The sequence below is a fragment of the Tamandua tetradactyla genome, chromosome 16 (assembly GCF_023851605.1).
Source record: "Tamandua tetradactyla isolate mTamTet1 chromosome 16, mTamTet1.pri, whole genome shotgun sequence".
NCBI lineage: Eukaryota > Metazoa > Chordata > Mammalia > Pilosa > Myrmecophagidae > Tamandua > Tamandua tetradactyla.
Window position 1 is genome coordinate 68,638,859 of NC_135342.1, and position 14,383 is coordinate 68,653,241.

General features: G+C 38.9%; 1 protein-coding gene across 3 annotated transcripts in view; it reads right to left on the reverse strand.

The window, feature by feature from the left end:
• Window positions 1-11,801, reverse strand: part of LOC143659730 (ATP-dependent RNA helicase DDX19B) — a 39,722-nt gene extending 27,921 nt beyond the window's left edge. Inside the window, exon 1 of one of the 3 annotated variants that reach the window (XM_077133005.1) lies at window positions 11,690-11,801. In XM_077133005.1, coding sequence (XP_076989120.1) covers window positions 11,690-11,761 — 72 coding nt within the window. In that variant the 5' untranslated portion in view covers window positions 11,762-11,801. Of the gene's footprint in view, window positions 1-4,784; window positions 4,825-7,514; window positions 7,729-11,689 lie in introns of those variants that run through there. The other 2 variants (XM_077133004.1, XM_077133006.1) reach the window with 2 other exon arrangements.
• Between the last annotated feature and the right edge of the window lie 2,582 nt (window positions 11,802-14,383).

The following is a 14,383-nucleotide window of genomic DNA, read 5'->3' on the forward strand; positions in this document are numbered from 1 at the left end:
AACTGTAAATTATGAATAACACAATAATAGTAATAGCTATCACTTATATAGCGTTTACATCAGGCATGCCTATAACTCAATGAAGTAGGTACTTCGATTACCCCCATTTTACAGATGGGCAAGGAAAGGTTAAATAATTTGCCCAAGATCACATAACTAGTAATTGATTGAGCAAGAACACAAATCCATGTTTGTGTGGCTGCAAAGTATAAGCTCTTAACCTCTATATAAGTAGTGTCTCTCATACATAGATAATATTAATCCCAAAGAAAGTGCCAATCTTAAAGATAATATAATGTTGTACCCACTTTGGAAAACAGTCTGGCAGTTCCCCAAAAGTTACAACAGAGCTAGAGTATGATCCAAAAATTCCACTCTGAATTTTTAAACTGAAAATATATTCCCAGACAAAAACTTGTACATGAATGTTCTTAGCAGCATTATTCAGAATAGCCAAAAAGTGGAAACAATCCAAACATCCATCAGCTGAAGAACGGATACATAAAATGTGGGCATACCCATAAATGGGATATTATTTGGCAATAAGTGTAAGGCTTGGCCCAGTAGCCTCTGGCTGGAAGGCCCCCACCTGAACTAAAACCTGTGGACATCCGGGCATACAGCTGTTCAAACTCAGTCAATCAGGACCTGCCCTGACAAACAAAGGACCCTCACAGCACACAGCCCTAGCTATGCTCACTGCACACGGACCATAGTTATGCCCCCCAGCCAAGGCCCCGAAACTCCTAACCTATCACAGGAGCACCCCTACTAGCTAGCCTATATCTAGCTCCGCCGCCCCCAGGGGGGTGCGACTTCCCTGGCCCGCACCCTGAGCACCCGGACCCGGGAACGTCGCCCTGGGACAATAAACTTTTTTAAACTTGGACTCAGTTTCTCTGATTTTTCAGTCGACTACCGTTTAAAACCTAACAATAAGAAGAAACGAAGTACTAGTACATGCTACAAAATGATGACCCTTCAAAATTCTGCTAAGAAGCCAGTCACAAAGGACCACATGTAATATGATTCCATTTATATTAAATGTCCGGAATAAGTAAATCCACAGACTCAGAAAGTAGACTTAGTGGTTACCTAGGCCTGGAGAGGTTGGAGGGAAATGGGGAGTGACAATTAATGGGCACAGAGTTTCTTTTGGGGGTGATGAAAATGTTCTAAAATTGACTGTGGTGATGGCTCTACAACTCTGAATATGCTAAAAAAAGTCAGTGAATTTATATATTTTAAATGGAAGTTCTATGGTATGTGAATTATATGTCAACAAAGCTGTATTAAATGAAAAAAAAAAGAAAACAGTAAAAATCCCACCATAATACTCTAAAAATACAGTCCCAAGATTCAGTTTCATGAAATACAAAGTTCTGTTGTAGTAAGGTTAATGAAATGGCTGGAATGAACCTGCTGAGCATAACTGAAGCTAATCACATTATACTTCAATTTTCATTATCACAGCATGCATTGTTCTGAGTTTTTGTTCTATCTGAAAGATAATTTTAATGATGCAAACTCAAACAAAAAAGAAAATGAGAAAGCTGCTACCTACTCATAACAAACTCTCATAGACTTATTAATAGGTTAAAACAATGACAATCTGATCTGATCTGACAAGAAGCTAGAAAAGAACAAGCACAAAAACACTACCTAAAATTTTTTAAATATGTATTTTTATCTACAACAATTAACGATACACTGTCTTCAAAGGGTACATTGTGCTTTGAAACATTAGCTAATGAACCTATAAAGCCTAAATAAGGAATCACAGGAAGACATTTAAAAACATTCAATTTCAACCTTTTTTGTGTACATTTTATCATACATGTAATAAAATCACGTAGTATGTAACTTCTAAAGAGATACATATACATTGAGAGCACATGCTCAAGTTTCTTTCTGACAAGGCTAGGTAATGAAAAAATTGAGACTATAACTGACTTAATATAGTACCTGCTAACTAGGCATAGAACTGCTATGATGAAGAAGCTAAGGGTCACAATTGAGGGAAGGAATACTGTCATGAAAATGGGAACATTAAGTGAAAATATGTATATTGAGTGATGTGACTTCAACCTTTCGCCCACACCACTCTCTCTTCTGACTCAGCTCCCAGAACACTGATAGTCAGTCCTCCAACCTTCAGGCAGGAAACCAGAGTAACTCTCTCTGCAAAATCTGACCTGTTTAGGAGGAACATTCTCAGGACACGGATATAAGAGACTCCTCAGCTAAAGAAATACAGTTAAGGTTAGAGTTGACAAGTCCCATTCATGTGTTTAGAGCTTTCACTCCTCTTTTTAGTTACCCACTCTTAACTATAAGTAGACAATTAAGGATTACCAGACATCAGAGAAGCTTCATCATAAAAAAGAAAAGTTGATACTAAAATAAAAGATAGAAGCAGCTTACAGGAAACAAAGTACAGAGAGAAGAAAAAAACATTAATATCCTCAAAATGATGAGAGGCTACTGTAGCGATGAAACTTTGTAAGAAAAAAGTTAGCTCTTGAAATAAAAAACATGATATTAGAATGAAAAATTAAATAGGTTAAAAGGCAGCTGAGAAAATCTCCCAAGAAATACAGAAAAAAGACAAAGATGGAAAATAGAAGAAAAAAAGGTAAAAATCAAAGGATTCTTTTCAAAAAATGGCGCTGGAACAATCAGACATTCATTCCTGGAAAAAAAAAGTGAAACTTGATCCATAGCTCCTACTATACAGACATAATGCCCAGATAGAAAACAAAAAGCACTAATCATAAAAACAAAAATTGATAAATTACAATTCATCAAAATTGACAATGTCCGTCCTTTTTAAAGTACTGCTCAGATAATAAAAAATAAGTTGACATCTGGGAAAATATATATACAAACCACATATCTGCTAAAGGACTTGTATCCAGAATATATAAAAATCTTTCACAATTCAATAATAAGAAAAACTGATTTTTTAAATGGGCAAAAGGCTGAAAAGCCACTGCAAAAGAGGTATGTGGATAGCAAACAAGGATATCAGAAAGATTCTCAACATCATTAGTTATTAGGGAAATGAAAATTAAAACAACAGTGAACTAACACTATACATCTCTTAGAGAAAATATTGGCAATGCTGTGCAAGTAAAAATGTGGAACAACTGGAACTCTCATACCTTGCTGGTAGGAACGCAAAACGGTACAGAAGCTTTGGAAATTGGTTTGGAAGTTTCTTATGTTAAACAAACACTTACTATATGACCAAGAAAATTTTACTCTTAGTTATTTAACCAAGAGAAATGTAAACATATATCTATACAAATCTGTATGCACCCTGATGTATACAGCTTTATTCATAATTGTCAAAAACTGGAAACCCAAACGTCCCTCAAAAGAAGAATATGCAAACTGTGGCACATGTATACAATGGACTGCTACTTAGCAATAAAAAGGAACTACTGATATATGCAACGATATAGTTGAATTCCATATGCATTATACAAAATGAAAGATGCCAGACTTTTAAAAAGATTACATGTTGTATGATTCTATTTATGTGATATTTTTGAAGACTAAACTATAGTGACAGAAAACTAATCAGCATTACCAGAGAAGGACAGGGAGAAGGAATGACTACAAACAAGTTTGAGGGAACTTTTTTTGGGTGGCAGTGATGTACTATAACTTGATTGTGGTGGTGATTATATGATTGTACGCCAATGTTAAAATTCACAAAACTGTATCCCTAAAAAGAGTAAGTTTTACTATTTGGAAATTATACCTCATAACCTGACTTTAAAAAATAAAAGGGAATATATGAAAAACCCACAGTTAACATCATCCTCAATGGGGAAAGATTGAAAGCTTTCTCCCTAAGATTAGGAACAAGACAAGGATGTCCATTGTCACCACTGTTATTCAACATTGTGTTGGAAGTTCTAGCCAGAACAATTGGACAAGAAAAAGAAATATAAGGTATCAAAATTGGAAAGGAAGAAGAAAAACTTTCACTGTTTGCAGATGACACTATATGTCTAAAACCCCGAAAAATCCACAGCAAAACTACTAGAGCTAATAAATGAGTACAGCAAAGTGGCAGTTTACACGATCAACACTCAAAAACCTATAGTGTTTCTGTACACTAGTAATGAACAATCTGAGGGGGAAATCAAGAAAAAAAATCCATTTACAATTGCAACCAAAAGAATAAATTATTTAGGAATGAATTTAACGAAGGATACAAAAGACCTATACAAAGATAACTATAAGAAATTGCTAAAAGAAATCACAGAAGATTTAAATAAATGGAAGGACATACCATGTTCATGGATTGGAAGACTAAATATAGTTAAGATGTCAATTCTACCTAAATTGATATATAGATTCAATGCAATACCAATTAAAATCCCAAAAAGTTACTTTTCAGAAATAGAAAAACCAATAACCAAATTTATCTGGAAAGGCAGGGTGCTCTGAATAGCTAAAAATATACTGAGAAAGAAAAATGAAGTCAGAAGTCTCATACTACCTGACTTTTAAGGCGTATTATGAAACTACAGTGGTCAAAACAGCATGGTACTGGCATAAAGATAGATATACTGACCAACGGAATAGAATAGAGTGTTCAGATAAAGACCCTTTCACCTATGGACAATTGTTTTGGTTTTTTTTTTTACATGGGCAGGCACCAGGAATCCAACCTGGTCTCCAGCATGGCAGGCGAGAACTCTGCAAGCTGAGCCACCGTAGCACACCCTGGTCAACTGATCTTTGATAAGGCAGTCAAGCCAACTCACCTGGGACAGAACAGTCTCTTCAATAAATGGTGCTTGGAGAACTGGATATCCACACGTAAAAGAATGAAAGAAGATCCATATCTCACACCCTATACAAAAATTAACTCACAATGGATCAAAGACTTAAACATTAGATCTAAGACCATAAAAATTTTTAGAAGAAAATGTAGGGAGATATCTTATAAACCTTTTAATAGGAGGTGGTTTTCTAGATCTTACACCCAAAGCACGAGCATTGAAGAAAGACATAGATAAATGGGAACTCCTCAAAATTAAACACTTTTGTGCATCAAAAAACTATGTCAAGAAAGTAAAAAGACAGCCTACACAATGGGAGATAATATTTGGAAATGATATATCAAATAAGGGTCTAGTATCCAGAATATATACAGAGATTGTTTAACTCAACAACAAAAACACAATAACCCAATTATAAAATGGGCAAAAGACATGAACAGACACTTCTCAAAAGGGGAAATACGAACGGCTAAAAAGCACATGAAAAGATGCTCAACTTCCCTGGCTATCAGGGAAATGCAAATCAAAACCACAATGAGATATTATCTCACACCCACTAGAATGGCCATTATCAAAAAAAAACAGAAATGACAAGTGCTGGAGAGGATGTGGAGAAAGAGGTACACTTATTCACGATTGGTAGGAATGTCAAATAGTACAACTGCTGTGAAGACAGTGTGGTGGTTCCTCAGGAAGCTAAGTACAGAGTTGCCATATGATCCAACAATACCATTGCTAGGTATCTACTCAGAGGACATGAGGGCAAGAACACAAACGGATATTTGCACACCAATGTTTATAGCAGCATTATTTACAGTTGCCAAGAGATGGAAACAGCCCAAATGTCCATCAACAGACAAGTGGCTAAATAAGCTGTGATATACAAATACGATGGAATATTATGCAGCTGTAAGACAGAATAAAGTCATGAAGCATGTAACAACATGGATAGACCTTGAGGACATTATGCTGAGTGAGATTAGCCAGAATCAAAAGGACAAATACTGTATGGTCTCACTGATTTGAACTAACATTAATGAATGAACTTGGAGAATTTGAGTTAACAGAGGCTATCAGGAGATAGAAATAGGGTCGATTTTGGGTAATTGGAGCTGAAGGGATACAGACTGTGCAACAGGACTGACTGTAAAAATTCAGAAATGGACAGCACAATACTACCTAATTGTAGTACAATAATGTTAGAACACCTAATGAAGCTGAATGTGAGAATGATAGAAGGAGGAGACCTGGGGCACAAATGAAACCAGAAAGAAAGATAGAAGATCGATTTGAATAGTGAATAAAGAAGTATTTGCAAAGTCCCCTTGGGGGAATGGCAAGAAAGGGGGAAAATTCAACTTCCCCATTTGGAGAATTCTCAATATTCTTGCAAGTAGTGGGGACAACCAAACCAAGAGGCCAAGCCCCACCCCCCCACCCCAATCTTGGGGTTTGTTCATATGAAACATATCCCTGCAAAGGATAGACTAAGTCTACTTAAAACTAGGCCTAAGAGTCACCCCCAGAGAACCTCTTTTGTTGCTCAGATGTGGCCTCTCTTTCAGCCAACATTTCAAGCAAACTCACGGCCCTTCCCCTCTCTACATGGGACATGACTCCCGGGGTGTAAACTTCCCTGGCAACATGGGACAGAAATCCTATAATGAGCTGGGACTCAGCATCAAGGGGCTGAGAAAACCTTCTTGGCTGAAAGGGGGAAGAGAGAAACGAGACAAAATAAAGTGTCAGTGGCTGAGAGATTTCAAACAGAGTCAAGAGGTTATCCTGGAGGTTATTCTTACGCATTTTATAGATATCCCCTTTTGAGTTTAAGGTGTATTAGAGAGGCTAAAGGCAAGTGCCTCTTGATCTAACGATGCTCTAACTAAAATTTCAATATAATACATTGAAAAGATGGAGAATGGGAGAGTATATATGTGTGGTCAGGGAGGAAGGATGGAAGAAAAAGAGCCCAAATCAATAAATACTGAAAACTGAAAACTCAAGAAAGTTACAAAACAAGCATGTTATTCAGAGAAAAAGGTGGTAGATACTGTCAATCAGTTTCAAGAGAAAAAAGTAGTTGCCTCTCCTCTGGGGGGGGGGGGAGGATGGAAAATCGGTGGTGGTGGGAACCACTGTTTATAAAACTATCTGACTCTTTAAACTTTGTGCATGTATAACATTTTTTATGTTATAAAAAATAAGACAAGGCCCTTATTCTGGAGGAAGTCACAGAAAACAGGACTAACAGAAGTTAGTTCAAAGCACTATCAGAACTTAGGTTACTCAGCCTGGAGAAGTGAAATCTATACAGTAATACCTGACATATTCTGCTTACTGTGTGTCAGAATCAGAAAATCGAACAAAGTTAAGTGGATCAGAAGAGGATTTACTGACTACCAGACCTACTGAGTCAATAATGCATCATCACTGAGCAAACTGAGGGGACACAATAATTTGAGTAAGTCATGGTCTCTGACCCTAAGAATCTCAGAATGTGGAGGTGGAGGATGACATATACAAAGGTAACTGCAATCCAGGGCGGGGGGAGGGGGCGGTGAGTACAATCTACAATCAATCCTTATTCCAGTACGGATAGGTAAACAAAGTCATTTTAGGGTCCAGGCTCCATCCCTATTCTACTCCCTGGGGGATTAAATCCCCGTCCAGAACTGGCCCCTGACTCCTTTACTACTGAAGCCAACTCACCGACTCAGCCGCTGCCTCCTGCTGGTCCACTGCCAGGGCCCAGGAGTCGGTGGCCATAGTCCCAGGGGCGGGTGGGACCCCTGCCCTGGCGGACTCGCAGGATGGCACGGCGCGATCGTGGGTTCCGGGGGATCCTGGTAAGTCAGGCTTCAACCCCGTAGCAGGGGAAGTCATTCGCCAAGGGGCTGGGAACAGGAAGCAGCGCTTTGCGGTGACGTCAAGGTCCGCGCCGGTTAGGCAGTCTCTCGCCCCTTCAGGGCTGTCGATTGTGTCCCCTCCAGGCCGGCACTCTTTTCCCTTGCGCAGCTCAAGCTTTCCTATCAAAAGTCCAGAACCGCGGCCTGAAATAGCTATCTAAAAGTTCCCAAGCTCCCAAGCTTTGGATAGAAACGACTGGTTGTCTATCCAAAGAATAAAACCATATTCCGGCCCAGCACAGTGGCATAGAAGATACTCAGAGAAACTGAATGTAGTAAAACAGAAAACAACCATTGCAGACAGCCACCAAAATGCATGCTGAAACAAGTAGATATTATTTCCACTTTTCAGGCGGGTAATTTAAAAGGTCCTTGTGTTGACCAGAATTATTAGGAATCAGTTCTCTCAAATACCACTTGGTAAGTATTTGTCCCACAATGTGGCAACACCACTTATAGGAATTTAATCTTTAAAAATACTCCAGGAAGGTGCAAGGGAAAAAATGGCCCGGAAGAGGATAAGACATAACAAAGAGTGGTGGATTTGTAGAACTGCACAGACACTAGGGAGGACAGAGGGCAGGGGAGGCGGGCATTGACCAGAGAAAGGGATGAAGAGGCAGGTATGAGGTGGAAGAAAAGGTAGGGCACCTTAACAGGCAAAGGAGTGAGCTGTGCCTAGGTTAGAATCCCTATTCTCCTACTTAAGGGCTGTGTGACTGAGGGAATTTTTTAAAAGAAGTAATTCGAGTTTTTTTTTTTAATATTATGTTATTTATTTACCGTTTTGAATGTTCTTTTTTTTATTGACAAACCAAAACAACATACAAAAACAAACATCCTTAACATACAAACATTCCATATATGGTGTACAATCAGTGGCTCAAAATATCATCACATAGTAGTTTGTTCATCACCATGATCATTTTTTTTTAATTTACTTTATTTTATTTTTTTAAATACCGAAAAACACAATACAAATGCAAATATTCCTATATTTTGATCATTCTGTTCTACATATACAATCAGTAATTCACAATATTATCACATAGTTGCATATTCATCATCATGATCATTTCTTAGAACATTTGCATCTATTCAGAGAAAGAAATAAAACGAAAACAGAAAAAAAAATTTATACATACCATACCCCTTACCCCTCCCTTTCATTGATCACTAGCATTTCAAACTAAATTTTTTTTATTTGTAATCCCATCATCACATCTAATATGGATTATAAATATCTGGTTTCTTTTTTGAAAATTTATTTATTAATTAAAAAAATAAAGAAACAACATACATAATCAGTAAATCACAATATCATCACTTAGTTGCATATTCATCATTTCTTAGAACATTTGCATTAATTCAGAAAAAGAAATAAAAAGACAATAGAAAAAGAAATAAAATGAACACAGGAAAGAAAAAAAAAAAGATTGTACCTACCATACCCCTTACCCCTTGCTTTCATTGATCACTAGCATTTAAACTAAATTTATTTTAGCATTTGTTCTCCCTATTATTTATTTTTATTCCGTATGTTCTACTCATCTGTTGACAAGGTAGATAAAAGGAGCGTCAGACACAAGGTTTTCACAATCACACAGTCACATTGTGAAAGCTGTATCATTATTCAGTCATCATCAAGAAACATGGCTACTGGAACACAGCTCTACATTTTCAGGCAGTTCCCTCCAGCTGCTCCATTACATCTTGAATAACAAGATGACATCTACTTGATGCATAAGAATAACCTCCAGGATAACCTCTCGACTCTGTTTGGAATCTCTCAGCCACTGACACTTTGTCTCATTTCACTCATCCCCCTTTTGGGGGTGAGAAGGGTTTTTCTCAATCCCTTGATGCTGTCTCAGCTCATTCTAGGATTTCTGTCCCACGTTGCCAGGAAGGTCCACACCTCTGGGAGTCATGTCCCACGTAGAGAGGGGGAGGGTGGTGAGTTTGCTTGTTGTGTTGGCTGGAGAGAGAGGCCACATCTGAGCAACAAAAGAGGCTCTCTTGGGGGTGACTCTTAGGCCTAATTTTAAGTAGGCTTGACCTATCCTTTGCAGAGTTAAGTTTCATATGAACAAACCCCAAGACTGGGGGCTCAGCCTATAGCTTTGGTTGTCCACACTACTTGTGATAACATGAGTTTTTAGAAGAGGTAGAAGGATTGAGCGACCCTTGCCGTGGAAGCCCAGGGGCAGAGCCATTCCCTGAGTGTCTGTGACACTCTAAAGCACGCAGCTGCTTGCACGGCCTGGGTCTGTTAATGTTTCAGCTAACCTCTTTACAAAGGAAGAATGTGCAGTTGATCAATGTACTCAAGAACCCAGCCCCCTCTCTGTGTAAAATGTTAATTTGTACCTTACCCTCCCTTCTGATAATCATGTTTCCCTATAATCTTTTTCACTGAGTCCTCTCTGCTGTCTTTGTCTTGGGCCCCTATAACTGGTCCTGCTAATTCCCACTTAATTGTGAAACACTTTCACCTTGAGCTCTATACCGGCTGCTGGTATAGAAGAGCTTGATTTCCAGACTGACTTCTTTCTTTCACTCCTGTAATTAAATTACTATAATAAAGTTCATGTCCCATTCCATGCCTAGTGCTTTCCAGTCAATTGGCTAGAAAGGCCCCTGCAGGCCAGGACACCTGCTTTTCCCTAACTGAAATCAAACAAGCTTCTTTCTCCTTATTACTTCACTAGAAAGAACCCGGGCACGTTACTGTAACATGAGAAAATCAATCCCAGCTTTTCTCACTTCGCCAATATTCCACTATAAGTCAATTTCAAATTAATAGTGGGGCTCTATGTGGAATTTACCTGTAGGGTTTGAGTAAAAACGTCTTGAGGAAAGGTAAAGCAGTTCCAGAGAATACTCTACTTGCCATAATTGCTTTTTTCTCCTGCATCATTTAGGGGGGGTAATCTGGGGAAGTGTTTTTTTTTGGACTCTGCAGGCGAGGATGTACAAAAAATGGCAGACAGCCTGGGAACCATCACCTACATCTTATCCTATCACAACTCAGAAGCAACCCGTGGGAATACTTTGCCAGAGAAATGACACTGCTTCACAGGACTAAAGGAAGTTAAGGAATTTTCAAAAAAAGTTTAATGAGGTTTAAAATTAAATCATCAACGGGCAAGACTATATATAGTAGGCCCTATCTGTGCAGAAAACAAGAAAAACTCACATATGCTGGCATATAAAATAGACAATGCATAGATAAACACACACAAAATGATAACTGGCTGCTTTGGTGGGAGGCTCTAAAAGACAGATGGGAGAAGACTTCCTTTCCCTAGTGTACACTTCATCCTCAATTTTTTTTTCACGTGCATGTTTTCCTTTTAAAATTAAAAGTATTCCAGATCAACAAGAAAGGGAATGATAAACATGTAGGTTCCCATGACAGGACTTAAGAAAGTAAACTAAGAGTCAACTGAAGCCCCCTCTATACACATCATAAGATATAACAACTATCCTGAATTTGGTGCTTATTCTCTTGCTTGCCTTTTCCATGTGTTCTTTTTCTCTACTAAACAAACAACAATACATAGAACAAGCATCAAGATTCTAGATTCTCCTACGTCCATCCCGAACATACCGGCACAACATGAGTCTCCTGCTGAGAAAGAACCTGGTTTCCAAAGTGGGGTGTGGAGTGAGTGGTGCGAGGGGAATTACGATCATCTAGATTTGATTCAGCCTCCTGCACTTACTTCCATGTGACCTCGCGCAGCCTCAGTTTCCTATGAACACGCAGTTATGTACCCACCTCCAGAGCTCAAAGATTCAGCGACACCACACAGTTAAGGCTTTTGGCCCAGCGCCAGGCATATGGCAAAAGTTCAATAAATATTAGTTAGCTATTATTATTATTTCTGCCCTCACCCAAAAGTTGGGGTCGAGGAGGATGCCTAAGTCTGAAAAAAAAAAAAAAAAAAGCTTTCTGCCCTCAGGGATACTCACATCGCCCACGGGCAGAGGAAGTGCAAACCCTCCCAGGGCCCAGCCTCTCACGTGGCCAGCAGCACCCGCCATCGCTATGGCGGTTACACTCCAACACCACTGGCCACACTGTCTGGGCTCGAACCTCATTGGCTGAGGCCTGCAAGCCTGACCTGCCAGCCAATCAGCTGAGGGAACAGTACAGCCTTTGAACAAGCGCGCTTGGGTACCTTGGGGCAAAAGACTGGCCCCAGCTGGCGTCTTTGCGTAACTTTGTCATCTTTTGAAAATGTTTGGCTTGCACACTAGATTCGGGGCTTTGTGACCGCCGGGCAGCATCGCCTTTCCTTAATTTTGATTCTCAGGGACCAACGCTTAATAGATATTTATTGGTGAATAATTATTGGTGAATAAAATGAAGAATTCACACACACATACACCCTGAGTGGACCAAATTTATAAATATTTACATATGAACACATAGGCTCATCCTTGAGTACTCCCTAGCTATTGTTAAATGATTCCCCCCCCCCTCCTGGCAGGACATCAAGCATAGCTATCACCTGGGAGCCCATTAGTAATACAGACTCTTCGTCCCTACCCCACCCACATTCACTAAATCAGAATCTGCATTTTAAGATTTCCAGGTGATCCCTAAGGCACCTTACAGTTTAAAAAGCACCATTGTAGATGACAAATGATAATGGTATGCTCAGTGAAGGCTTCCTTTGGAGGCTCCCAAAGCAACTATTCACCCACCTCCATTTGACCTGTTAGCGAACGAAAAAATAAATATCCTAAGCCCATTTTACAGATGCTAAAAGTAGCTTAGGTGTCATGGGAGAGTTGGTATCTAGGACCAGATCTTTTTTATTTCTTTTTTTAACTTTTTAAATTGTATAATATAACATATATACAAAGTATAGAAAGAAAGAAGCAATAATTTTCAAAGTGCTCGCCAACACATAGTTATAGGAGAGATCCCAGAGTCTGTCATGGGCTACCATTTCACCATCACAGATTTTTCCTTCTAGCTGCTCCAGAACACTGGAGGCTAGAAGAAATATATAAACATATTTTTTATCATCACAATCAACCTTTTTTTTCTCTTTTGTGAAAAATAACATTTACACAAAAAAGCAATACATCTCAAAGCACATCGTGACAATAAGTTGTAGAACAGGTTTCAGAATTCCACAATTTTAGGTTTTTACTTCTAGCTGGTCTAAGATACTGGAGACTAAAAGAGCTATCAATATAATGTTTCAGCAATCACACTTGTTTGTTAAACCCTACCTTCTCTAACTTCACCATCACCTTTGATCTTTCTCCACTCTTTAGGGGTGTTTGATCTATTCCCATTCTAACTTTTTCCATGTTGGAAGGGGCTGTCAATAATATGGGATAGGGGGATGGAACTAGTTGATGTTCTAGAGAGGCCGGCCCCTCTGCATTTCAGACTTATCTGGTCCAGGGACCCATCTGGAGGTTGTAGGTTTCTGGAGAGTTACTCTAGTGCCTGGAACCCTTGTTGAATCTTATATATTGCCGTAGGTGTTCTTTAGGATTGGCTGGAGTGGTTTGGTTGGGGGTTGGCAGGTTATGATAAGTAGCAATGTCTAACTGAAGTTTGCGTTAAGAGTGACCTTCAGAGTAGCCTCTCAACTCTATTTGAACTCTCTCAGCCACTGATACCTTACTTGTTTACACTTCTTTTCCCCCTTTTGGTCAGGATGGCATTGTTGGTCCCATGGTTCCAGGGCCAGACTCATCCCTGGGAGTCATCTCCCATGCTGCTAGGGAGACTTTCACCCCTGGATGGAGGTCCACATCCTTTTAAAACTAAATATATCAGTTTTAAGCTAAGTAAAACTATCTTAGGCCCAAGGTGAGGTTCAACCAATGTTCGACTGAAGGGTAAACCCTGCATATAGCTCGCACGTCCATCTGTAGGCCTATTTGTTTGACCTAGAGTAACTTAGGAACTTGCCAGAAGTTTCCTAAAATACACAATTTGCATTTTACAATAAGACAGTTTTCCTTCCAACATATAGCTGGTATTATTCACAAGTGAACAATGTCATAGAAAATGAGTAATAATCTTAATAATTCATAAAAAAATTCATAGTTTAGAAGAATATGACTTTTGGGCCTCAATTACAATTTCTCTTCATGTGCACTGACCTGATCATTGGGTGAATGAAAAAATACATTTAAAAAACCTGTATTTTATACCTGCCTCTAATTCCTTCATCAGTGAAGGTGTTATCCTGTAACTCCTTAATAGCAACAACTCTGGCAGTATAACAAAGGGATGGAGACTGTGACCTATACTATTTTATTTTAAATGTACAATGTGTACATGTACATACCTTCTGGCCTTCCCTTTTCATTGTAGAAGCACATAGGTCTGCTGCATTTCAAATTCTTAAATATGTATTTTGATTCAATCTGGGTGAGAACAAACACTTGTCTTCTGGTTTTGCCCTTAGTTGAATTACTTAACCTCTCTGGGACTCAGTTTTCTCAGCTGTTAGAAACAGATAACAACAGTAACTACATTTTTAAGGTTGTTGGGAGGAGCAAAAGCTTAGATCAGGGTATAAAACCAATGAAAGATGCAAAAAAGGGAAAACTGTGCGTGTGAGAGAAGGGAGTTTATGGGAGCTGTGTACTTTCTGCATGGTTTTTCTGTAAAGCTACAACAGCTCTAAA